The sequence below is a fragment of the Canis aureus genome, chromosome 34, assembly GCF_053574225.1.
Source record: "Canis aureus isolate CA01 chromosome 34, VMU_Caureus_v.1.0, whole genome shotgun sequence".
Lineage (NCBI taxonomy): Eukaryota > Metazoa > Chordata > Mammalia > Carnivora > Canidae > Canis > Canis aureus.
The window spans coordinates 25323071-25350718 of NC_135644.1; the positions used below are offsets into that span (position 1 = coordinate 25323071).

Sequence of the window (27648 nt, forward strand, 5' to 3'; positions counted from 1 at the left end):
TTATTCCAGGCCCTGATTACAGAGGAATAGCTATCACATTTGCTGTGCTCAGTGTCTTAGCTTTCATCTGTGCACTGATTTGGTTCCTCTTCCAAAGGAACCGGTTGCACTGGGCAGGCTTCTCCTCAGTTCGATATGAACAAGGAATGAATGAAGATGAGATTATGCTTCCCACTTTCCATGACTAAATTCTTCTAAACGTTTGCTAATTTGCACTAATGTGTTGGGAAAATGAGCCATTTCAGATTTTCCCAGCGTCAGTATTTACTCTATCCTAAAGTAGACATCGTAAGTACTTTTACAGTTGTTTAATTGCTGTGCTGGTATCTACTGTGAATTATCCACAGAATGCCATGTTTAAAACTTTACTTAATAGAATGGAGAAGAACCGAAGCCAGAACTAAGGTCCAAATTATTTGCAAGGTAATAAATTTAACATGCATTTTCTCTGTAAGAATGTAGTTAGTAACTAGGATATGTATATGTGAATGGCATTTTAACACAACTGCTTAGAGACTTAAAATTGGCATGGTACTAGGTCATAAATCTACCATTTAGCTTAGGGGTGCCTGGGTGGCTCAGTCAGTCAAGTGTCTAACTCTTCATCTCAGCTCAGGTCTTGATCTCAGGACTGTGAGTTCAAGCCCTGCATTGGGCGCAATGCTAGGTATGGAGCCTACTTTGAATGAATGAATGAATGAATGAATGAATGAATAAATAAATAAATAATAAATATCCAGCCTAATGCAAAATTTGTACCTCAAGGTGAAAATATAACTGTATATATTATCAAAATTATTATTTTAAAAAAAAAACAGAAAATGAAAAAAAAAAGTTTCCTCTCCTCAAATTGTCATGCGGAAAAAAAACAAAAAAAACCCAAAATAGTCATTTGTAGCATTCAGAAGAAATTATTAAACAATGAGATTTTACTTTTTTACACAACAAAATAGTGCTTTTGGCAAGATGCTTCTTATACTGTTCCAAAGATATTTCATACCAAAATTCTTTAAATGCAAATATTTTGTTTTGTCATAGTTATTTATAAAACAATGGCTTTAAAGGAGATTTAGTACTTAACGTTTTCCTAAAGTGTAGGAACATTGTTTTTAGATTGATTTAGATGTACTTGCAGCAGTGTGATTTTTGTCTTGTGTACAGTTTATAACCCTTTCTTCTTAAAGGGAATCAGCTAAGGATATGAGTTCTTGAAAATTTCACAATTTTTATGCTTTATATAACATGTCAAATTTTGACTATGAAATTTCTGTTACTTTGTTGCCTTTTTCTGTGAGCTAAAGAGAAAAGGAGTCTATGAAGGAAATTGTACATCTTGCATTTGTAAAAATGAAAATTTTATAGTGAAACTCTAAACACTGTGATTACTACTAAAATATTTTAGATGATGAATGATTAAGGAAATGCTGTTTTGTGATTATGACTTTAAATTTTACCATCTAAAAAATATTTTTAATAATAGTTTCCATTGAACATGCTATATTCAGTGTTTATATTTATACTTTAAAATATTTTTGTATAATATTCATAGATTTATTTTAAGGTTTAGAGTATTTATACTATGATAAATGCTTAAAAATAATTTTCTGAGACAGTTTTAGTATAGTCTAAAACTATAGTACAGTTGTCCTGAAATATTTTTATTGAATTTGTTAGACTGTTCCTCTTGCCCTCTGATCTGTACAATTTTAATTGTTAAAGATTTTCTTCAAAGAACTAAACCAACTTATTGTGAAAAGTACAACTATACAGGGTACCTACCTGGCTGGCTCAGTCGGAAGAGTATCCAACTCTTGATCTCAGGATTGTGAGTTCAAGCCCCACACTGAGTACAGAGATTACTTAAGAAAATAATAAAGTAGTAAAATCCTTTTTTTTTTAAAAAAGGACAGTTGTATATAATAGTGATGCTGTAATAAAGTTTTATTTTTTAAGTAAAAGTGTTGATCTTTGTTGAAAAAGTATCTCTATGTTGGGTTTTATTATGTTAGCATATAGTATAACAAAAAATAAAGTGTGCTGCTGTTGTAATTCAAGGTATCCTTTATTTAAAGAATAAATACAATTAGGGGTGCCTAAGTGGCTCAAGTGTCAAGTGTCGGTCAAGTGTCAGACTCTTGGTTTGGGCTCAGGTCATGATCTCAGGGTCATGAGATGGAGCTCTGTGTCAAGTTCCACTCTTAGCATGGAGTCTACTTGGGTTTCTCTCTGTCTCCTTCTCTGAAAATAAATAAATAAGTAAAATCATTTTTTAAAAAAAGAAATAATCATCCTATACTCTGAATGTTTGATTTAAGTCTCTTTTTCAGGTGCCTTTGACTCAGCAATTCTTAGCAAGTCTTTTAACTATTGGATCAGCAGAAATCCCATCTATGGCCCATTTACTTCTCATTCTTGGTGCTTCTTCAGGAGATCCTCTCCCCATGTCCCAACCCAAAGCATTCATCAGCCACTAGGTCACTTATTTAGTTCCAGGCTCATATCTCTAACTCCCACTGGAAAATCTACATCAAAGTCCTTCTCAGTATGATCAGAACTGCCTGTATTGTGCTCCTTTTTCCCATTTCGCCTGTTGCTGTTGTGTCAGAACAACCAAAAACAGCCTTTTCCGGTCTTCTCTATCTAATCCAACCCCCACATGTGGTCTGACAAAATTGATCTCTCAAAACCAGGTCCTAAAAAAGCAAGAAGATATATCTAATGATCAGGTCCAGAGGACAAATGTAGAATTGATACCAATGATCACCCTCTTTTTCCTCCCTTTGCCCCACACACAGCATGTTCTCCTCCCGAGGATCCTAGGGCAAGATGTCACCATTATCTGGGAGTTCCCCTCTGCAAATGATTGCAGTAGTTTGGTAACCCCCAATCCTCATACCACTGCTGAGTTTATGTTAGAGAAAGACATTCAGATTCCTTTATCTTTGGTTCATTTAATCCTAAAACCCTTTTGAAGAAATGAAGACTTAATTGTTATTAGTTCAATAATTTTGTCTTGTTTAAGAAGATGAATTTTGACCAGATCTTAAAGACCTTTTTTTAATAGACCTCATGATCTATATACAAAGTTACATCTAATTCCTTGCATATTCTAACTTAAAACATTCTTACAATATCTACATTTCACAAATTTAATATACGTGTATTTCTATTTTTTCTAAGCTAATCACAAGCAGAATTTTAGAAACTTTTTTTCCATTTCCTCCAACCAGTTCTACTTCTTATATTCTCTTTCAATCAATATGAAGACACCATACCCCTCTTCTCCCAAACTAGAAACTCAGAATTCATCCTCAGATCCTCTCTTTCTCATCTCTCTAATCCAACAATTCTGGCAGTTTTATCTCAGGCTTCTCAAAGAGTGGCTGTCTCCAATATCAACTGTCTTAATTCAGGCCTTTATCACTTTTTTTTTTTCTCCCTGGATTATTTGTACCAGTCTCTTCACTGGTCTTCCTCATCAGCCTTTCCTCTTCATCCCATTTTTCCCAGTCCTGGGTCTACAGGAGCTGAAATAAAACAGAAGAGGGCTCACTTTGTGTTTTGATCTAAAGTTACCTAGCCCTCCTCCTTATTTCAGGCCGAAAGGAATCTCAGCAACGATCAGCCCAGGGACCTTTCCCAGGAACTTTATGTAGGCTGACGATCAGTCCTGGGAAGCCCAAGGGTTTAGGCTCCCTGGCCAAATAACCTTTTAATGCAATGTGTAAGACCAAGTCAACATTGCTCCAATTGCTAAACAACAGAGAAGCAAAGTCAGATAAAACTGGAGTCTAGAAATTAGGAAAACACTGGTGATCTAAGCCAGTGGAAATGTAGCTAGTGAAGCCAGAATCCAGGCTGAGCTTCAAAGTGAAAGAGAAACTAGGAAATGGGGAATATGATATTCTGGAAAGTGTGGTGGAGAAGGAAAGGACAGGGATTGGGTCACAGTTAGAGGGAGAAGAAGGGTTGAAGAAGTTGTTTTTTTTTTTTTTTTTTTTCTTTTTCCAAAGAAGGGGGAGGGGGAGAGATTCACAGGTTTAGAAGCTGAAAGGAAAGAAAACAAAACAAATCAAAACACCCCAAAGGTGGACAGAGAAAAGTTAATGATGCAGGGGAGAGAGAGAGAGAGTCATGGAAGATCTTGGGGAAGATGGAGGAGAGGGAAGAGTCTAAGTCCACAGAAAGAGGAACAGGGTTTGGATGGGTTGGGGAAGCCTGCCTTCTTCTCTAAGGCCACACAAGGAAGACCTGCATGGAAGAGAAGGGGAGAGCAGGTAAGTATTTGAAGATTTTTGTCTATACCTGATGGCCCCCCGTCTCTGTTGAGTAGAAGGCAAGGTCTTCTGCTGAGAAACATGAGTAGTAAATTGGGTCTCATCTTGAAGTGAGTAATAAAAAATGTGAAATACTTGATCAGAGGAATAGGGGAAGACAATGACCAAGACAAATAAAAAGATCACAGAAAAGGCATCCAGGGCCCAGATGAAATTAAAGCCATATATTTATACTGACAACCACCAGGAAAATGGATTGGTTTCTTCTACCTGTCCTTAGTTACATCAGTAAAGTTGAACAACAGGAGTCTGTAAAGAAGAAGAGACCTCATCCTCAAAAAAATTAAACATGGAAGGCAGCCCCGGTGGCCCAGCGGTTTAGCGCCGCCTTTGGCCCAGGGCCTGATCTTGGAAACCTGGGATCGAGTCCCATGTCAGGCTCCCTGCATGGAGCCTGCTTCTCCCTCTGCCTGTGTCTCTGCCTCTCTCTCTCTGTCTCTCATGAATAAATAAATTTTTTAAAATCCTAAAAAAAAATTAAACGTGGAATTTACCAGCCAAGATACCAAAGCTGGTATCTTTTACCAGCTGGCTCAGTTGGTGCAGCATGCAACTCTTGATCTGGTGGTCATGGGTTCAAGCCCAATGTTAGGGCTCAAGAAACCATATGATCCAGCAATCCTGCCTCTGGGTGTATATTCAAAGGAAATGAGAACAAGATCTTGAAGGGATATCTGCACTCCCCTGTTCACTGCAGTGTTATTTACAATAGTCAAGACGTAGAAGCTTAAATATCTGTCGATGGATGAATGAGTAAACAAAACTTTATGTATATACATATATCTCACATACATACACAATGGAATATTATTTAGCCATGAGCAAGAAGGAACCTGCCATGTGTGACAATGTGGATGAACCTTGAGAGCATTATAGTAAGTGAAATAATATCACAAGAAAAAAACTATTTTTAAGTAAAAAATTTATGATTATAATGGCAATGGATGTTAACTAAACTTACGGTGATCATTTCATAATAAATACAAATATCGAATCTATATATTATACACCTGAAATTAATATAATGTTATTTGTCAATTTATATCTCAATACAAAAAAAAAGTAAGAGAAAGGCAAATGCTGTGTGATATCACTCATATATGAAGTAAAAAAACAGCTAGACTAAGGCACCTGGGTGGTTCAGTGGTTGAGCATTTGCCTTTGGCTCGGGTCATGATCCCAGGGTCCTGGGATCGAGTTCCACATTAGGCTCCCCGCAGGGAGCCTGCTTCTGTCTGTGTCTATGTCTCTACCTCTCTCTGTGTCTCTCATGAATAAATAAAATCTTAAAAAAAAAACGCAGCTGAACTCATAGAAAAAGAGAGTAAAGTTGTGTTTACTAAGGGCTTGGGGGTGGAGGAAATGGGGAGGTGTTGGACCAAGGGTACAAAGTTCCAGTTATAGGATGAATAAGTTCAAAGGATCTAACATGCAGCATAGTGATTATAGCTAATAATACTGTATTATGTTTTTAAGGTTCTTCCATGTTTTTAACAACCTGACAGTTCATTTTTTTTTAATGCCGAATTTCATTGTATGGATGTACCACAGTTTGTCCATCACCTTGTAGAGGACATCTTGGTTGCTTGCAGGTGTTAGCAACTGTGAATAAAGCTACTATAAACAAACGTATGCAATTTTTTGATATAAGTTATCAATTTGTTAAGGTAAATACCAAGAAGCACAATTGTTGAATTATATGGTAGGAAAATATTTAGTTTCGTAAGAAGCTGCCAAACTGTCTTCGGAAGTGCTTGTACCATTTTTGCATTTCCATCAGCACTGAATGAGAGAGTTCCTTTTGCTCCTCCTCTTCTTCAACATTTGGTGTTGTCAGTATTTTGGATTTTAGTCATTCTAATAGGTGTATAGTGATATCTTATTTTAGTTTTCAATTCTTTAGTAACATATAATGTGTGTTTCCATATGCTTTTTGCCATCTGTAGATCTTTAGCGAGGTATCTATTTAGATCATTTGTATGTTTTTTTTTAAATTGAGTTCCTGAGTTTTTGTTGAATTTAGACTCCATTTTAAAGTGCTCTTTCGGGATCCCTGGGTGGCGCAGCGGTTTGGCGCCTGCCTTTGGCCCAGGGCGCGATCCTGGAAACCCGGGATCGAATCCCACGTCGGGCTCCCGGTGCATGGAGCCTGCTTCTCCCTCTGCCTGTGTCTCTGCCTCTCTCTCTCTCTCACTGTGACTATCATAAATAAATAAAAATTAAAAAAATAAATAAAGTGCTCTTTCACTAACGATATGAGGTCTTACTTGACCCTGTTTTGTGTATTGTGTTGTCTGGTTCCAGATGCCCTCCTCAGTCAATTTACAGTCCTTTATACATATATATTATAACAAGCATAGTTATAGCAGAGCATAGTTTTGGGTTTTTTTCCCCCCTTAAACAACAGAGCCTTATTGTGTTACATTTCTGGAGGCCAGAAGTTCCAGATCATGGTATGGGCAGAATTGGTTCCTTCCAAGAACTGTGCAAGCATAGTTTAAAGACCCTTAATCCAGAAAGCTGGTAACAAAAGTTGTCTGAGGGGGGAACCTGGGTGGCTCAGCAGGTTAAGTGTCTGACTTCAGCTCAGGTCATGATTTCTGGGTCCTGGGATGGAGTCCCCAGGGGGTTCCATGCTCAGGGAGGAGTCTACTTGCCCGCAGCCCACTCGGGTTCTCTCCTTCTCTCGAATATAAATAAAATGAAATCTTAAAAAAAGGTGGAGGAGGGGGAATCTACTCCACTGGGAGGATTCTTTGACACGGAGATTTCTGACCATTAGATGCAAAGAAGGACCGACAGACACTGTAGCGAAGTGATCAAATGAGCGTCACCAATATGAGGCCAAGGGACATGGTGTCTGTCCTGGGCAGGGGGCGTCACTTCCGCGGTACTCTCGCCAAACAAACGTAGTGTGAATCCTGTTTTTTTGTTTGTTTGTTTTGTTTTTTTTTGTTTTATGACTGAGAGAGAGAGAGAGGCAGAGACACAGGCAGAGGGAGAAGCAGGCTCCATGCACCGGGAGCCTGACGTGGGATTCGATCCCGGGTCTCCAGCATCGCGCCCTGGGCCAAAGGCAGGCGCCAAACCGCTGCGCCACCCAGGGATCCCGTGAATCCTGTTCTTACACACACACGCACACGCACACGCTCACGCACACCCGGAGGAAATCTAAGACAAAGTAAAACTGAAGGACGGCGGTCTAGAAGTGATGGTCCGGCTCTCTGAAACGAGGTGGGACGAAGCCCCACACTCAGAGGCGCCGCCCGGGTCGGGCCCACCGGGAGGCTGGGAGGCTGGACGGCCACTGCAGCACTCGACGACGGCCCGGCTCCTGGAGCAGGGAAGCGCCCCTGCAGGGACGGTTGTCCAGGTGGCCCACTGCGCCGGTGCTCCGGTCGGGCTCCGACCGCTCACTGGGGTGATTTATACGCGGTGCCAGCCCCCAGGGAGCGGCTGCAGCGCTGCGGAAGCTCCTCGGACTCTCCGTCCCATCCTCCGGCGTCCGACAGCGGGGCCGCTCCCAGGCCGGGTCCCAAGGGCCGCGCGGCCGGGCTCGCGTCGGGTCAGGCCCCGCTGGCCCCCCCTCCCCTCCCCTCCCCTCCTCCCCTCCCCTCCCCTCCCCTCCCCTCCCCTCCCGTCCGCCCCCCTCTTCCCCCTCCCCTCCCCGCCCCCTGGGGCCGGCCGCGTGGGCGGGGTGGTGCGCGCCCGCACTTCCGAGGAGCGGGGAGCGGGGAGCCGGGAGCGGGGAGCGGGGAGCGGGGAGCGGGAGCCAGAGCGCCGCCCGGGGCGCCCGCACCCGCCGTCATGGCCCGGGCCGCGCTGCCCGCCGTCCTGCTGCCGCTGCTGGGCCTGGCCGCCGCCGCCGCCGCGGGTGAGCTGCCCCTGCCCCCCCGACCCCGACCCCGACCCCGACCCCCGCGGCCGCCCTCACCCCCGCGCAGCGGTGACCGTCCGGCCGCCGATGGCTTCGCCACCCCCCCCCCGTCCGCGCCCCCGGGGAAGGGCTCCCCGAGCGCCCGAGCGCGCCCCCGGCCCGCAGAGCTGCGAGAGCCCGGGCCCCGGTGCGGTCGGCGGCGTCGGGGCTGCGGGGGGCGGCTGCGGGGGGAGGGGGCCGCGGGGGGCCGTGCGCGCTGTGGAAGCTGGAGAGCGGTGCAGCCCCCCTCCCGCCCGGAGCCGGGGGGGGCAGGCGAGGCCGAGGCCGAGGCCGAGGCCGGCCCCCCCTCCCTCCCGCCCGCCCGCCCGCGTCCTGTGACCCGTGGGGGCGGCTGGGCGGTTGCGCAAGTGGCGTCGGAAAGATGGCACGTGATGGGCCTTGCCCGAAACAGATTCGGGGGCGCCTGCGCCGGCACCTCGCGGGCTGCGCCGGCTGCGCGTTTAACGGGTTTTCTGCAGGCGCGTCCGGGCGGCGGGGGAGCCCCGGCCCAACAGCGTGGCTGGAGCACGAACCGGGCCGCGTGCACGCTCGTGTGGGCTGCAGGGAGGTGCTTACTCGAGTGTTTTGGGTTTTTGAATTTCACTTTCAGTTTTTTAAGAGTTTATTTATTTATTCACGAGACACACGAGGGAGGCAGAGCCTGAGGCCGAGGAGAGGCAGGCGCCCCGCGGGGCCGACGGGGGCCTCGATCCGGGACCGGGACCGGGCACGCCCGGGGCGCAGACTGGGGCGCGGGAGGGGGGGGGAGGCAGCAGCGGGGAGGCCGCGCCCGGAGCTCCTGCCTGAGCACTCCCGTGGTCCTCCTGTGGCTCGGAGGGGTGGAGGCCACGTGAAGTGGAGGCCACCTCGGGCGGAGGCCACCTGGAGTGGAGGCCCACGAAGCAGAGGCCACACGGAGCGGAGGCCACACGAGGCGAGGCAGAGGCCACCTGGAGTGGAAGCCACCTGGATCGGAGGCCACCTGGAGCGGAGGCCACACGGGGCAGAAGCTACCTGGAGTGGAGGCCACACGGAGTGGAGGCCACACGGGACGGAGGCCACCTGGAGCGGAGGCCCACGAAGCAGAGGCCACACGGAGCGGAGGCCACACGGGGCGGAGGCCACACGGGGCAGAGGGCACGTGGAGTGGAGGCCACCTGGGGCAGAGGCCACCTGGAGTGGAGGCCCATGAAGCAGAGGCCACACGGAGCGGAGGCCACACGGGGCAGAGGCCACCTGGAGCGGAGGCCACACGGAGCGGAGGCCACACGGGGCAGAGGCCACCTGGAGTGGAGGCCACACGGGGCGGAGGCCACCTGGAGCGGAGGCCACCTGGAGTGGAGGCCACACGGGGCAGAAGCTACCTGGAGTGGAGGCCACACGGAGTGGAGGCCACACGGGGCAGAAGCTATCTGGAGCGGAGGCCACCTGGAGCGGAGGCCACACGGGGCGGAGGCCACCTGGATGGAGGCCACGCGGGGCAGAGGCCACCTGGAGCGGAGGCCACACGGGGCGGAGGCCACCTGGAGTGGAGGCCACGCGGGGCGGCCTTCACGGTTCACGCCGAGCACCGAGTTTTGTCTGGGACCGGCCTGGACGGTTCTGAGAGCCGCCGCCGCGCCCTCGGAGCGTGCGGTGACCTCGGGCTGCCGAGCCTTCGCCCAAGATGGACTTTGCTTGTCAGACTCCTTTTAAGGATCCGTTTCTGGGTGTTGGTATCCCTTTCAGGGACGCTGTTTCGAGCAGTAAACCAGGACGAGCTGTCTTTGGAAAATTTTGTTCTTTCCCTTGTATCAGTCCAGCGCGCTTAGGCGTTTCAGGGGCTCAGGAGGCGCACGTTGACCAAGGTGATGCTACTACTAAGGGGCTCCGAGGACTGATTTAGAAAGAGCACGAGCTCCCCGGCGAGGCACGACCGCAGGCCTCCATCAAGCTCCCTAACTCCTTGCGTGGGGGCGATCCCCCGTGGGGCCATCAGGAGCCTGAAGTGGGGCGGCGGCGGCCACCTGCTGGGCCTCCAGGTCCTGGGGCCCTTCCCTGTGTTCCCGTCTTACGAGATGCAGGGTCCGTGTTGGGACGAGAGAGGCTCGGGAGTGCCCTCCAGGCGGGCTGCTGAGCATCTGGGCCGTGGGATCTAGGGCTGACAACCCTGTGTTTGTCATCATAGTACCTCACAGTAGCTCATGCAGACAAGATCACCAACCATATTAGACCTACGACTACGTCAAGAAAGAACGTCTCCAGCTTATCACAAAATTAGCTTAATTAGCTGAGTGGCAAGATCTCAACGGAAAGGCTCCTGTGGTTCTTGCATGAAGTAGAAGTTTAAGGTTGAAATGGAAACCGTTGTTATCATTCTCTGTTGTTTCGGAGTTTATTACCATAAGTGATCTTATGTTCTTAACTATTATCTTGAAAATCACAATGAACAAAATATTTTTTAAATTCCCGAGTAAGTTTCCATGGGATCCCTTTTAAAAAGTTCTCCTGTAATGGTGCTTGTTCCCATCGTGGGTGATCGGTGTGCTTATTGGGTAGGTGATTTCCCCTGGGCCTGAGATGAGTGAATTTTTAAGCATATTCAGAGAAGTCCTGCTGTGGTCATCCTGTGGATCAGAATCTAGGTCACTCATTTTGAATCGCCACAGCCTACAGGCCCTGGAGGAGGGTGCCCCTGCCTTCCTGGCTCTCACCACTTTACCACTCTCCCTGCTGTTCACTGTTTATCCACACTGGGCCCCTGGGGACTCAGCCACCTGCTGGCCTGTCTGCCCAGACCATCCTCCCCTTCCCCTATCCTTGGCATGGCTGCCCCCACCCACGTCATTCAAAAATCTCTGTTCATGTGTCACTTTGTCGGGCCTTCCCTCAATGGCCCAGTTCTCTGTGGCATGCCCCTATTCTATCTTCTTCCGAGCACTTGACACTGAGTGCATCTTGTTTCTTCATCATCTGCTTGCTTGTCTTCCTCCTTGCCAGAAGAGAGATGTGTAATAGCGGAGACTGTACTATCTTACGAATTTTTGTTTTGAGTCTTTGCATTTTATTCTAATTTATAATAAAAGGACTAAGAATTTTAGATGCTTGATTTTATTTATTTATTTCATTTATTTATTTTTAGATGCTTGATTTTAAAAAGTAAGGGTGGATAATGGGATTTCAGTTTCTTTCAAATTTTTTTATTTCTGTCATGAACCGATCTCACAATTGAATTCAAAGCATTAAATCGTCTTAATTCATTGCTGTGGCTTTTTCTAATTCTTGTAGATGGCACAGTGGTATTTCAGGGGAAATGATCTCAGGTAGATTTTTGTAAATTTTGAGACAGTAATGTTTCTTCTAATGAAAAAGTGAAATTACAGTTAGGCGTTATCTCAGGGCTTCTTTCATTGTTGAGAAGTGTTTAAAAAGTGTGTTTCTGTGTTGCAAACTAGTTTTGCAGTAGGATTCTTGTCCACAATTTTTTTTTTTTTAATGATAGTCACAGAGAGAGAGAGAGAGAGAGAGAGAGAGAGGCAGAGACACAGGCTGAGGGAGAAGCAGGCTCCATGCACCGGGAGCCCGACGTGGGACTCGATCCCGGGTCTCCAGGATCACACCCTGGGCCAAAGGCAGGCGCTAAACCGCTGCGCCACCCAGGGATCCCTTGTCCACAATTTTTTATGATACATATCAAAATACTTATTTTGTTTGTGGGTTATTTTGGATTTTGAGGGCAGATCTTGAGACTGAACCTATAAGAAAATGGACCAGTGCTGCCCGATGAGAGCTGCAGAGGAACGCTGGCACCCCCATTCTATAAATAAATCTCATGGCAGCTCTTCTACAAAGTGACTGCAGGGGAGAAAGGTGGAGGTGGACCTCTTGGAAGGGGGGTTGGGGAGGGTGATGTGGAGAGGGAGTGGAGTGTCAGAGTGGCTGATTTCCTTGGGATTCAGGGAGATTTTGGAGCCCAGACTACAGCCACAGGTCCCCTAGGTTAGTCAGGGACTTGGAACCCCACTCCTGCCTCCATATGTTATAACAAACAGCTCCTCTTCTTTCTCGGTCTCTGCCACAGTTGCTACCGTGGAGGCCAAGTGACTATGACTCCTATCTCAACCGGAGAAAGGCGAAGGTTTTATTACTGACCAGGGGGAAAAATGCAGTCTTTGCCTTCACTTTGTTAACATTCAGAACAAGTATTTCCCAAGGATCACTTCCTCTTATGCTGTGCTGGTTGCTTAAAAGAAATTATAAGGGAACAGAGAGTTCTCTAGAACTGACTATAATGCCAAATATTCCTGGAGATATGCTGTTGTATTCTGTAGCACATGGTAATTTCAGGCAGAGGATCTGTATAGAGACTTTTGGAATCTTAAGTGCAAGCTTTTAAAATTTTTATCAGGCTCCTAAATTTCTATAAATATTGAGTCAATGGAATTATAAAGTTATAACATCCATAAAGAGGGCAGCCTGGGTGGCTCAGCAGTTTAGCGCCGCCTTCAGTCCAGGGTATGATCCTGGGGACCCAGGATCAAGTCCCACGTCGGGCTCCCTGCATGGAGCCTGCTTCTCCCTCTGCTCGTGTCTCTGCCTCTCTGTGTGTGTGTCTCTCATGCATAAATAAATAAAATCTTTAAAAAAAATCTATAAAGAGCCACTTAGGTGCATTATTAATGACCTATCTTTCAGGACAGCTGTGAAGAAGTAAGTGCTAGAAAAAAACTTTGCAGAGAACATTGTGTGCAGGCTGTGTGTGTGTGTGAAGTGTATTTGGCAAAATATATTTTTAAGGAAGATATTACAGAACCTGTAATTGAAAACTTATGGCAGTATTTTGGGAGGCAGGTTTTTAAGGATAACAGGATTATAGCATAACTATAGCTGATAACTTAGCATCGCACAAGGCTTAGCGTAGCTTTCTGCTCATGGAGTGCATGCACTTCAGCAGCTCTCCTCACAAGAGGCATCCAGCCTCTGCTTGAACACATTTCTTCTCAGAGTAAAATATATATGTCTTGAGTCCTTTTAAAGCTTGTTTCGGGGGCACACACTGACCGGTAGCATGAGAAGAAGGGATTGGGGCTGAATTAAGTGGGGTTACTGCTAGTGCTGAAATGAACCGAAGGGGAAGGCAGTTGAAAATTTTGAGGAAGTGAACAGTTTGTTTTGTATTTTTATGGCCATAGCTTCTCAACTTTTTTTTTTTGGTCTTGCTGTGTATTGCTTATTTAATTATTCAACAGTGGTCTTTGAGTTGCTGCAATCCTCTTTATCATCGTCATCATCCTCATTCCCATCTCAGGGGCCCACGTTTGCTATTCCCTGTCTGACCCAGACTTCCATGTGGCTTTTTCCCTTCAGCTCACTCAGACTTTTTACATGTTACCTTGATAATGAGATCTTTCTTAGACACCTTTTAGGGGTGCCTGGATGGCTCAGCGGTTGAGCGTCTGCCTTTGGCTTGGGTCGTGATCCTGGGGTCCCAGGATTGAGTCCCACATCGGGCTCCTCGCAGGGAGCCTGCTTCTCCCTCTGCCTGGGACTCTGCCTCTCTCTGTGTGTCTCTCATGAGTGAAAATTCTTAAAAAAAAAAAAAAAAAGACGCCTTTCTAAAACTGCAGCTCTAACCCCAGCTCTACATTCAGGATCTTGCTTCTCTGCAGGACCCCAATGTGGGACTCAATCCCAGACCTTGGGATCACGACCTGAGCCAAAGGCAGACATTCAACCGCTGAGCCACCCAGGCATCCCTTGCTTCTCTGTTTTAACTTTTCTCCTCAGTACTTATCACCATCTTTGCTTGCTCATCTCCAAGATGGCCCCAGTGATTCTTTCCTCCTGGTATTCATAGTTTTGTGTAGCGCACCCCAGCACTGAACAGGGGTGACCTCTGTACCCAATAGGATATTGCAGAAATAACAGAGTGTGACCCTCAAGGCTGGATTATAAAAGCTATTGCACTTCTCCCTTGTTCTCATTTGAATCATTTGCTCTGAGAGAAGTCACCTGTATGTCATGGGGACCCTCAGGCGACCCTGTGAAGTCCACATGGTGAGAACCTTGGCCACTTACCCACAGCCAGCACCAACCCACCAGCCATCTGAAGGAGCCTTCTTGGAGGCTTCTTTATCCTTCAACTAGCTCAGTCTTCAGATGGCTGCGGCCCTAGCAGAGAGCTTGGCTGCAACTTCATGAGAAACCCCAAGCCAGAATGACCCAGCTAGACAGCTGCTTCCAGATACCTGACGCAGAGGAACTGTAATAAAGGTTTTTAGTTGTTTTAAGTTGCTTATTTGCAACAGATTGCTAATACATCAGCTAAATATAAAATACCACCCATCATGTCTTGCCTGGCGTATCTGCCTCAACTAAACATAAGCTCCAGGACGGCAGGATTCTTTTTCCTTTTTGTCCGCTGTGGCATCTAGGAAGCACCTGGAACATCTTTCTCACAACAGCCGTCATAAGAATAAGTACTCTTGTTATCCTCGTTTTACAAATAAGGAAACTAGGGCGCAGTGAGGTTAAGTATCATATCCACGATGGAGTCAGAGCCAGGCTTCTCCACAGCTTAATGTGTCCCCTGCATGCTATCTCGTGTTAGGTACAAGATGCTAGGATAGTTATTAAGGAGGGGACACTGCAATTTAAGAAATGGTTTCTGTTGTCATGCAGCTAACAGTCCAATTGGGAAAACAGGGTAAATATCAGATAACTGGCACACAGAGCAGAATTTGATGAGTGCCGTATGAACGTGTGTTGGTCTCCAAAGGGTAACACAGCCCCTTTTCCAAGAATAATGGCTACCTGTGGTTCTTACGCATGGGTCCCCATGGCTTGTGTCATCTTATCCTCACTGCTCGAGCCACAACTAATCGAAACAGGGATAATTGCCTAAATCAAAGAATGACTGCTCTAGGCTAGGCAGCCGCTCAAGGGAGTTCCTAGTATAAAAACCCTACGAGGCCTATATACTGAGCTAAAGCCTTCAGAGTTCTTATTATCCCACGTATCCTTACAGCAAATCTCTATCACTGGTGTAACCTAGTCAGTTCTTAGTCTTTGTAGCCAGAAAGCATCTCATACATGCTGTTATTAGAAGTTCAGACGAGTCAGAGGTTACAAGAAGATGAGGGTTGGACACTTCTGACACACGAGCTGCCTCTGAAATAAGAGTATACTTTAACCAATAGACAGTATAGAAGAGTTATAAAGCTTTTATAAAACATAAGAACTACAAGTGTGCAAAGAAGTAATTTGTAAGTTAACATCATTTGGTGTTGATTATATTTTTGTGTATTTAATAGACTTGCTTTATTCCATATAAAAACCGAATTGCAAAATTTATTTTTTATATTCTTGAGTTATCAGTAGAAAATATTATGTGTAGCTTTGACTAGAAATAATATGACAACATTTGTCAGCCTGTGATTCAAGAACTTCCAGTGATATAGAAAGGTGTTTCAGGTGTCATCAACCATGGTAATGGAGTCTGTTTCCATTTAAGTGGTTATTTTTTAATCCTATAAAGATAAAGAGAAGGGAACAAAATGAATCAGAACAAAATAGGAAAAGAAAGAAAAAAGAAGAAAATAAAAATTTGCATTTGCCCTTGTGACTTTCTGTTTGAGTTTCATTCTGGAAGTGACTATTTGTTTTGTCTATCATGTCTTAACATATAAAACATTATCTGGTAGGAGGAAGGAGAGGAGGGAAGAGACCTGCCTACTTCACTCATTGAACATTTGACTCCTTTCTAGGTGCTTGTCATTGTGTTTTCTATGATACTCCCTCTGTTTTGGAATTTCTTTTTCTTTTTCCTTTTGTACATGACAAACTCCTTTATCCTGTAAGTTGTAGCTCAAATTATTTCCTTCTTTTTGAAGTATTTCCTGACTTTATAAGTTATTTACTCTTTCTTTTATTGTTTTATATAGCATTTTACCTATCATACCTCTGTAATATCTGTTATGTGCATGTATCAGACTGAGCACTTTACATGAAGGACTCATTCCTCTTTATATCCCTTTCTCTTTACTCCTTGGCACTGACCATTATACCTGACATATAGGAGTTGCTCAGTAAATGTTCGCTAGATGAGTGATGGGTAGATGGAAGAACAGTTGTTAATAACCTATTCAAAGGTGTGAGAAAGGGAACTCTGCTTTGGGCTATCACTGGGTGAGAAGAACGACTAGAAACTCTAGATGAAATTCCATTAAAACCATATTTGCAGGCACCAGAGAGCTGCTGAGGTGAGCCCAACATTGTGTGTATTAACTTTTCCCTTTATGAGAGTTGCCAAAATCTGCAGAGTTTTGGGCAGTCTCAGGGTGTTAAGGAGGCAAAATTTGAGTTTTAACTGGCCAAAGAAGAGAGGCTATGCTTAGTTCCCAGGCTTTTTATTGGGATTCATGGATATTGAGCTTCCCAAAGGCTACACCTCCCCAGGTCAACTCAATCCTTGACTGTATTAATGTAACTGTCAATACCCAAACTGCCTGCCAGAGTTCCCTCTGGGGGAGAGTAACATCATCTAGGGCCTCTACATTTTTTTTCCTGCACAGTGTCTTAATTGATTTAAAACAAACAAACAAAAACAAAAACCCATGTACCAAGCATTATAAGAAATAGGTCAAAGGAGAAAAGAAACAAAAATAGACCAAAAGGCAACCCAGAAATTAGAGTTATCAGAAATGGACTTTAAAATAACTATAGTAAGTTCAAGAATATAGATAATAAAATTGAGAATTTCACCAGAGGTCCAGAAACTATATAAATATAAATGAATTGAAATTCTATAACTGAAAAAAAAACTACTGACATTATGAACTCAATAGATGGGTATAACAGCAGATTCTTAAAACCTAAAGAGTAGATAATAAACCAGAAAGAACAAGATTATAGTATGGCGAACCAAGAGTATTAAAATATGGGAAAAAACAAAGGAAATATTTGGGACATGGTGAAAAGTCTAACATGAACATGTTGAGGGCAGCCCGGGTGGCTCAGCGGTTTAGCGCCGCCTTCAGCCCAGGTCGTGATCCTGGAGGCCCCGGATCCAGTCCCACACCGGGCTCCTTGTGTGGAGCCTGCTTCTCTCTCTGCCTGTGTCTCTGCCTCTCTCTCTCTCTCATGAATAAATATAATCTTAAAAAAAAAAGGCTTAAGAGACCATCAACTTAAAATAGACTGCTATATACATAGGATGCTTCTATAGGAACCTCATGGTAACCACAAACCAAAAACCTATAATAGGTACACAAAAAAAAGTAAAGAGAAAAGAATCCAAACATAAAGTTAAAAAAGTGTATCACAAGGGAAGGAGCAAGAGAAGAAAGGAACTGGGAAAACGATGAAAGCAACCATAAAGCAATGAAAGAACTGGTGCTAAGTACATAGCTATCAATAATTCTTTAAATGTAAATGATCAAAATGCTCCAATCAAAAGATATAGGGTGACTGAATAGATTAAAAAGAATAAAATAAAATAAAATTAAAATAAAATAAAAAGACTGGGGCACCTGCCCTGCTGGCTTAGTTGATAGAGCATGCAACTCTTGTTCTTGGGGCTGTGAGTTCAAGCCCCATACCAGACATAGAGCTTCCTTAAAAAAAAAAACAACCCAAACCAAAAAAACCCAAGACCCATTTATATGCTGCCTTCAAGACTCGATTCAGACCTAAAGACACATGTAGACCAAAAGTGAAAGAATGGAAAAAAATATTACCTGCAAATGGAAATGGAAAGAAAGCTGGGTAGTAATATTTATAATATCAGACAAAACAGACTTTAAAAGAGAGACTATAACAAGAGACAAAGAAGATAATGATAAAGAGATCAGCCCAGCAAGAGAATCTAGCAATTATGGATATCTGTACACCCAACATAGGAGCACCCAGATATATAAAGCAAATATTAACAGACCTAAGGGGAGAAACTGACAGTAATACAATAATAGGAGGGAGTTTTAACACCCCACGTTCATCAATGGACAGATCATCCAGACAGAAAATAAGGAAACAGTGGCCTTACCACATCAGACCAGATGGAATTAGTAGACACATAAAAAACAAAGCAGCAGAAGATCTATTCTTTCCAGGTTCACGTGGAACTTTCTCCAGGATAGATCACCTGTTAGGCCACAAAACAAGTGTCAGTAAATTTAAAAAGCTTGAGATCGGATCAAGTGTCTCTTCCAATAACATATCTAGTATAAAACTAGATATGAAGTACAAGAAAAAAAAATGGGGGAAAAAACCCCAACCCTGCAAACATGTGGAGGCTAAACAACATGCTACTAAACAACCCATAGTCAAAGAAGAAATCAAAGAGGAAATTTAAAACTACCTTGAGAATAACAGGTGTTGATGAGAATGTGGAAAAAAAGGAGCTCTCATGCACTGTTGGTGGGAATGCAAATTGGTGCAACCTCTGTGGAAAACAGTTTGTGGAGGTTCCTCAAAAAATTAAAAATAGAATTACCATATGATCTAGTAATTCCACTATTGGGTATTTACCCCCCAAAACAAAAGATAATTAGAAAAGATATATGCATCCCTATGTTTACTGTAGCGTTATTTACAGTAGTTGGGATACAGCAGCAACCCGTGTCCATCCACAGATGAATAAAGATCTATACATCACCAGTGGGATATCACTCAGCCATAAAGTAATGAAATCTTGCCATTTGTGACAACATGGATGGACCAAGGGGATATTTTGCTAAGTGAACTAAGTCAGACAGAGAAAGGCAAATACCATAAGATTTCACTTATATGTTAAATCTAAAAGAGTTCCTCTGAGTAAGGACCAGACTTTCAAAGAGGGCAGCAGCAGTATATAGTGAAAGTAGGATGGCTGAGTACTGTTTCTCAGTCAGAGGATCTAAGGGCCTAGCTGTTTCACTTACAGACCTTCAACTGTGCACCCTGTTTTCAGGCCCTCCCTAAGCCCTGCCCCTATAGGTGTGTCTGGCTTCTCCAATTCCTAAACATTTCTGGACTTCTTGCTTTTTAACTCCTGGGATCATACTGCACATATAATTTTACAGCCAGGTTTTTTTTTTTTTTCTAACTCCATGTTTCATTAAGTAAATTTTGCTAAAATACCCCTACCAACTACCTTTAAGCCACCACAATGAGAAAGTTCTAGATTACTACCAGAATTCAAGCCAAGGTAGTCACATGTGTAATGCCCAGTACTTATAGGACAGCAGGAAGGAAAAAAAAAAAACCTGTATACAAAATAAATTGTATCTTGAGACACCTACTCTCGTGCTAGTACATCTTGAATGATTTTTGATTTTTTTAAAGATTTTAAAAAATCAAAGGGGAAGTATGATCCAGGGAGCATACTCCCTTTTAAATTTTTATTTATGATAGTCACAGAGAGAGAGAGGCAGAGACACAGGCAGAGGGAGAAGCAGGCTCCATGCACCGGGAGCCCGATGTGGGATTCGATCCTGGGTCTCCAGGATCGCGCCCTGGGCCAAAGGCAGGCGCCAAACCGCTGCGCCACCCAGGGATCCCAGCATACTCCCTTTTAAAGGCAGTTCTGCACCTTTCACTTCAGCGCAGAGCTCATTATCCAGCAGTTACTGGAAGATAGGAAAATAGCTTGGTGGACATGTATTCTGTGCTGTATAAGAAGCCGACGTAAAAAAAGAACCCACAAAAAAAAAAAAATAATAATAAATGCACCAGGAAAAAAAAGAAGTGCCGTGTTCAAGTAGGAGACAAGTAATGGTCTCCACCATATTCTGAGTTTAGTAAAGTCAAGCTTGTTGAGTTTGTTTATTTATTTATTTATTTATTTATTTATTTATTTATTTATTATTTATTTATTGTTTTTAAGCTTATTGAGTTTAGATGGACATGGGTGATGGTTAAGTTCTCATCTTTTTAGTAAGGCATTCTTTTACTTGTTTACATTAATGTTACAACACATATAGAACTTAAAATAAAACTAGGTAAAAAAACATCATGGTAATTTTCCCTACATAGACCTAAGAGAATAGGGAAGATCAATGCTTTTTTTATTCACCGAAATTCAGTAAAATCCTCCTTTTCTCCATTCTTGCCAGTGAAATCAAGCTCTTAAAGGCTTACTTTTGAAAATAAATTCATGCTAACGAAACTCCAGAGCCAAGGCTTAAAAATATGCACATTTATAATGAACAACAACAAAAAAACCCAGATCAAGATAGAGGCGAAGGAGGTGCCATTCCACTCTACAGCAACAGAGGAGGAGATACGGTTCTGTTTCATAGAACTAGTTCAAGGAATCTGCTTTGATGAGGTGTTGAACTAAGAACATTCATAAGAACATCAATCTTGTTTTCCTGTGTAACATGAAAACTTGTCTGAATATTCATAATCTAGCAACTTGTCTCTGCTCTTGGAAGTATAATTTTTTAAAAAGATCTTGTAAAACTCTTGAGACTTTTGAAATTGTTTCTATATACTGCAAAGATAACCTTCAAAAACCTTGTAATTCTGATTGGTTGTCCTTCTTGATAGTCAGTTGCCTTGGTAATAATGCTGTAATTTACAAGTCTGAGTTCCTAAACACCCTAAAGACTTGTAACTTTGCTCTGTCAAATCAGAAGAGAATCACTGGCACATCGCCCTTTTCCCATATGTAGAATGGAGAAAAATAAATTACTATCACACTAGTCAATGTCTTATTTTAACAGAGAGCTTTGTGGCTAAATTCTTTTTTTTTTCTATGAAAATGTAATATTCTTGATCTTTCGGAATTCATGGAATTCTTCCCAAGTTGTTTAATAATGTTTCTCTTTTCCCATACAGACTGTCCTTCATCTACCTGGGTTAGGTTCCAAGACAGTTGTTACATTTTTCTTAAAGAAGCCGTCAACCTAGAAAGCATAGAGGACGTCAGAAGTCAATGTACTGACCATGGTAAGGAACTTTTTTTTTTTTTTCCACAGTCATAAATGGTGTTCACTAATTTCTTTAAAAAAATGGTTATGTCATATTTCACTTTCACCTGGGTCCTTGTAATAAGTGAACAGTCTGTATAACACCCAAGCTGCACACTGGACTTGGGTATATATTTAACCTCTGAGTTGGAAGACTGCTGTTCGGGCCCCCCTGTCCAGAGCTGTCTGCCAGGAACTTAGCCACAGCAGGACCTTTGTCATGTGCACATCTGTGCGGAGCACTGTGCAGGCACTTCGGATCCTTTGCCCGGGTATAGCTCTCCTAACATACCCAGCAGGTAGTTTCTCATTAGCTTCCTTTTATCAAGGGGAGAAATTAAGTTCAGTTATTTGTTCAAGGTCATGCCGGTAATAACTGGCAGAGCCAGGATTCAAACATGGTTGGATCAGATTTTAGGACCATAGTTTGTGATCACTGTTCTGCCCTGAAGGAGCCCTTTCGGGTACTCGGTGTGGGCACAAGTCAGATGGGACCGTGAAATGAACCTGTGGTAGAGATGTTAGGGAAGAAGGCTCTTTGCCAGCAGATACGCTCAATGTTTTCTGGAAAATACCACTTCACATTGTGAAATATTTCAAATAAAAATGTCATTTTTAAAAAGGTGTGCCTGGGTGCTCTTTTCATATTTGGCTGTTGGGCCCCAAGTACATCCTTGTTGTGAAGCCTCTAATCGTGATTCTCCTAAGTTCAAACTGAAACTAGGAGGTTAAATAGCATCTTTTTTTTTTTTTTAAGATTTTATTTATTCATGAGAGACACAGAGGGGCAAAGACACAGGCAGAGGGAAAAGCAGGCTCCCTGCGGGGAGCCCAATGTGGGACTCGATCCCAGGACCCCGGGATCACACCCTGAGCCAAAGGCAGATGCTCAACCCTGAGCCACCCAGGCGCCCCTAAATAGCATCTTTTTTCAACCGAGATAGCTATGATATGGTGATATAAGAGTCCTTGATTCTTTAGAAATGCCTTTTACTACTCCATGAGATCTAAAATCTCTTGATCATTTCATTAAATTTGATCTTAGGTTTATTAATAACTCCAGCATTTAGAAATGCCCTTTACCTACAAAACCCCACAATTTTCTGACAACCAACCAATATGACATTTTGGTAGAATATCAAATCATACTCATTTATTATAGAAGTAATGAATGTAGGTATAGACATTTTTAATCCTATGAAGTGCCATATAGTACTCAATACATATTGTTCCCTTTGAGAAACTCATATACCTGCCAAATGGTGTTGAACATTAGCTCTTTGAGAACCAGACAAAATTTCCAACCTACCAGTATGGTTTCATTTTACAGAAACTGAATAAAAGGAATTTTTGTTTTGAAGATTTTATTTTTAAGTAACTTCTACCCCTAACATGGAGCTCGAACTCACAACCCGGAGATCAAGAGTCACATGATCCACTGCTGTGAATAATAGGAATTTTTTGAAAGAGGTTTTCCCATAACAATTTTCCATCTCTTTTTGAAGAAATCACTTATGTTAGGTATACTTAGATATAAATTTCAATAACAGAAATTATATTGGAGGTTGAGAACTAAGGATAGACATGTTCCTGAACCACAGGTCGGAGTTCACTGTCCAGCTTTAATATTTATCTTTAGCAGTTAAGCAACTGCTTCCAATACAGACGCATAATTAATACTTGTTGACTGACTGACTTCTACAATTCATGTGTAGTGAGAGTTTTTGGTTTTGTCTTTGTATTTGCCATTTTCCTTTAGCAAACAAAACAAAATTGAAAACACCTAGCAACATTGTGACTTTACCTTGATCGCTTGTTTCAGAGTCCATTAACTCTGCTTGTTCAAGCAGGGTAGCCATTTAGAATTTTAAAATGTTATGTAGAAATTTGCTTCTAAAATTTATCTTGTGTCTAAAAATATATATATCTTTTCCCCAGTTAAAAATTTATCAATTCAGTTTGTTTTAATGTTTACATTTTTTAAGCTTTCTCATACATTTCTGTTAACCTTACCATTTATTTGATACTCCTCCATATTTGTTTCTACTCTGGAAATATTCAGTTTATTGATGAATCAGAAAATTAGCTAAAATTAATGCTGGTATTTATTTTTGACTAGAGTAGTAGTATTTTGGCTTAGAATAGTAGATGGACATGAATTCAAGGTTTGCTATGTATGAAGAAGAAAAAGCAGAAGGAATACTAGAATATACATTTGGATTTGTAAAATCTTCCCAGCTGTATAAAACCCTGTCTTAAGCATATCATTAAGGGTTTAGAAAACAAGTGCTTGTTACCTTTTGGGCTGCAGAGAGCTATATTTAGAAATATTTCCAGGGATTTGTGCTAATTTACTTGATACCGCTCGCTCTCTTTTTATTATTCATAATAAGGAAAATAATTGTTAGAGGCTAAAATTTTTATTTTGCAACATTTACCTTTAATTTATGTTATCATTTTAATAGAAAAAATAAATATTTTCAGTCTTTCCTTTTTGTGATTTGTGAACTCTGTCACTAGCTATAAAAAGAATTAAACACCCAAATTACATCTCAGCAGGTACTGTCACTAGTAATGCATTGTAAAAAAAATTTTCTTGAGCACATGCATTCTTCAGGGACTTATGCTGTCATTTGTTAAAGAAAATGAAAGTGTGTCTTATTTGCCTGACACAGTAATTTAAGTTTATACAGTATTTAATTAAATTACAGTGTTAAGAATCGTTAAAGTTCCATTGGCTGCCACAAGGTCAAAGAAAAGGATGAAAAACTCATCTCTAAACACTTAAGCCTAAACTATAACCTAGTTAAATACTTCCCTTGCGAATTTTTCTAGAGTGGCATTTCGGTCACATTTCACAAGTAAGTACAACTAAGTATCAGGGTAAAACAGCTTAAAAAGTCTCTATGACATTTAACAGACAGGCAGCTGGAAATGATAAGAAAACCATCATAGAGTTTTTAAAAATTGATAAATGACTCTGGGAACCTCATTGAATCCTAACTTTGGATTAAAGTATTCAGTATTTTAAAGGTCAGCCTTTTTTTTTTTTTTTTCTTTTGAAGTTTTTGGTAATAGCATGATTTATGCAGATCACTATACAAAATGAGAAAAACATATGCAGATATTTTAAAAATAAAACAAAATCAGGGGTGCCCACTTGGCTCAGTTGTTGGGCATCCAGCTCTTGATTTTGGCTCAGGTTATGCTCTTGGGGTTGTGGGATCAAGCACCGCACATCAGGCTCCTCACTCAGCAGGGAGTCTGCTGGAGAGTCTCTCTCTTTCTGTTCCTCTGCCCCACCCCAATGTACTGTCTCTCTCCCTCTAAAATGAATGAATAAATCTTAAAAATAAAATAAAACAAAGTCACTCTAAATTGCACTGCCCTAAGGAAATGTAATGACTGTTAATATTTTGGTAAGTATCCTAGACTTCTCCCCCATCCCAGGCAAATTTATAATAATAAATGCTTTCTCTTTTTTTTTAATATGTAAGAAAAGGGATATTTGGGAAACTGCCCCGTAATCTGCATCTTCCTTTAAAAATGTCTATGGCAGTAAAAATACAATGTTTATTTTGTACTAACTACATTAATCTCATATATAGAAATCCCATATAATTGATTTAGTTAATCTTCTAATATTGGCTATTATTTTCAGTCTTTCACAGTCATACACGTGTGATGAACATTAATGGTTGAGCACAGAGCCTATGACTGTTTTAGCATAATTGTTAACGATTGGTGGGTCAAATAATGTGTTTTTAGGGCTTTTGACACATCTTGCCAAATACTTTCCAAAAAGGCTGTACTAATTTTTACTCCACCTAACCAACGTATGAGTTCCTACGTTGTTATACCTAACGCCAGACTGTTTAATCTGTAAGCCTGGAAGTCTGCTTATTTTTAATTTTCATTACTTTACTGGTGAGATTGCATTTTCACACATTTCTTGTGTTTATATTTGCTTCTGGGAGGGTAAATTGTCTTTTTTACAATCTTGAAACCAATTTTTTCTTCTATTAAGGTGTCTGCTGCTTTATTTAGAATGGAGCTTTAGTCTGCCCAGTTTGGGATTTTCTTCTTTAACAATACAGTATGGTTTGGGGGAGATTTTTTTGTCCCTAATTTTCTTTTTCCCTATAGTTAAAATTGTTTTCTGTAAGCCTCTTTTAGAAGATGTGGTAGTGATCACCTAATACAACTTTTCTTTTTTTACCATATCAGTACGTAATAGGAGCTCTTTTTTTTTTTTTAAGATTTTATTTATTCATTCATGAGAGACATACATAGAGAGAGAGGCAGAGACACAGGCAGAGGGAGAAGCAGGCTCCACGCAGGGAGCCCAACGTGGGACTCTATCCCAGGTCTCCAGGATCACACCTCGGGCTGAAGGCAGACGCTTAACTGCTGAGCCACCCGGGCTGCCCAGGAGCTCTGTCTTTCCCTTTAACTGTTAACTTATTATGAAACTACTATCAATTTTAGTCTGATGTCATAAATATAGTAGCCTGTGATGTAAGCCTCCTATAATTCTCAAAGTGTGGTCCCTGGAACAGCATAGTTTCACCTGGGAACCTGTTAGAAATATAAATTCTTAGGCCTCATCTCACTCTGGCTGAATCTGAAACTCTGGATGTGTCCTTCTATTGTTTTAGCAAGTCCTCCAGGTGCTTCTGATGCTTGCTCCAGGTGGAGAACCACTGAACTAAGACAATATTCTGACATTTTCAGGAGACTTTGTTAAGTCAAGCTGATTTTGGAGGGATGTAATTTAATAGGAGGCAAGACTTCCTCATTTCCATGTGTAGTTATATTAGTTGTAGTACAGAGAGTCTGCAAAGTTTAAAATATGTTTAAAAATACTCACTGGAAAATAGGAAAATTTGTTACTTTTAAATTACTGAGGCTGGAAAGTCACATGTTTCTTAGGAACTTTTTTTTTAAAGATTTTGAGAGCGAGAGCGAGAGAGAGAACGTGTGCAAGGGGGAGGGAGATAGAACAGAGAGAGAGGGATAAGCAGACCCTGTGCCAAGCGGAGAGTCTGACACACAGCTTGATGCAGGGCTCAGCCCCAGGACCCTGAGATCATGACCAGAGCTGAAATCAAGAGTCTGTTGCTCAATCGATTGAGTCACCCAGTACCCCCAAGGTTTTATGCTCTATTCCTTAATTACCTGAGTATGGCTGGAAGGCTGTTACATTACTTCTCTACGTTCCTCAGGATTAGGTGAACCCTCCCCACCAGATTTCTGGTTGCTAGGAGTACAAGCCTTGGTGTCATCATTTATTCAACTGTTTTCACTTGAAAAAAATAGAATATCATGAAAGAAGCTAACTCCACTAGCATTTTCTAAGTATTATTCAATTAAGACAGTGGAATGTTTTTTAATTTCAAGAGAATCTTTAGGCTAAGAAACAGGGTTAAATGTCTCTTGGAAAAGTAAAGTTACTCCTGTTATTTATAGGGTGCTGATGTGTACCTGTAGCTTACAGATTGTAAGGACAACAGCTAACGTATGTGAGACATAAAATATAGATGGCCGCTGCTCTTTACTCTTGAATTACGTGGAGGAGTCCCAGGAAAGATCAACTATCCAATGAGAATGAGGACCTCCTTAGCAGTCCATTTCCCAAAACCAGGGCTTTCTAAGGACCACGAAGAAAAGTATGGGAAGGCATAGGCTTCGGCAGCAGGCACATGAAGGCAGAGTCCACACTGCTTGCTGCTGGAACTGCACCAGGCCTTGGAGCTGCTCTGGTAGGTCGCCCTGGTACTCTTCAGTTCTCCGGGGTATGGTCAGAGCTTTTCCTCCCTACACCAGGGAGATGTGCCCAGGAGAAACCATGATTACTAGAGGAAGAGGTAGTGGGGAAAAGTAAAGTTGAAAGATGCAGAAAAATGTTTATTGATCAAGCCTCACATGGTTTTGTCCCCTTTTCTATAAATCACCAACTCTATGTGAATGAAATGAGTGTAAAATGCCCAATTTATCCCATCACTTTACTTTTCTCATGAATATATTTTCAGAAATGTGCATATTCTCAAGCTAAATTTTAAAAAGTTATAAATGAAAAAAAATAAAAAGTTATAAATGTGTGATGTTACTGTAAGTGTATTATAATAATGCATAATCTCTATATATACTTCATGTGATTTTTCACTGATTTTGGGAACATGTTAACTTTTTATACCTAAAAATAATTCCAGGAGCAGACATGGTAAGCATACACAATGAAGAAGAAAATACTTTTATACTGGATACTTTGAAAAAGCAATGGAAAGGCCCAGATGATATCCTCCTAGGCATGTTTTTTGACACAGATGGTAAGTGATATTTACCTTGTAGAAAATCACTTTAAAAAAATGGTAATAAAATTGATGACTTTGAGATTCTTCAGTTCTCTCATTCAAGTTGGTGTTCCTTGTGGTGTCTATCTGGGTGTTGTATTTTCAGTGTGCGC

At 42.2% G+C, this 27648-nt stretch overlaps 1 protein-coding gene and 1 long non-coding RNA gene across 4 annotated transcripts in view; one reads left to right on the forward strand and one right to left on the reverse strand.

Annotated features, from left to right (window-relative positions):
• LY75 (lymphocyte antigen 75) overlaps nucleotides 1-27648 on the forward strand; it is a 122998-nt gene that overhangs the window by 87882 nt on the left and 7468 nt on the right. The window contains exons 35-36 of one of the 2 annotated variants that reach the window (XM_077883374.1): nucleotides 21052-21162; nucleotides 27395-27511. In XM_077883374.1, the coding sequence (XP_077739500.1) occupies nucleotides 21052-21162; nucleotides 27395-27511 (228 nt within the window). Of the gene's footprint in view, nucleotides 1-9; nucleotides 2050-21051; nucleotides 21163-27394; nucleotides 27512-27648 lie in introns of those variants that run through there. The other variant, XM_077883373.1, reaches the window with a different exon arrangement.
• LOC144304802 (uncharacterized) lies at nucleotides 1921-19554 on the reverse strand. 2 transcript variants are annotated; one of them, XR_013371770.1, is made up of 4 exons: nucleotides 18590-19554; nucleotides 18275-18373; nucleotides 3455-3527; nucleotides 1921-2238 (listed from the first exon to the last, which is right to left on the reverse strand). It is a non-coding gene; the product is annotated as an uncharacterized LOC144304802 (long non-coding RNA). The 2 variants fall into 2 exon arrangements; XR_013371769.1 differs by lacking the exons at nucleotides 1921-2238; nucleotides 3455-3527 and adding an exon at nucleotides 14855-15761 and having other exon boundaries at nucleotides 18590-19537.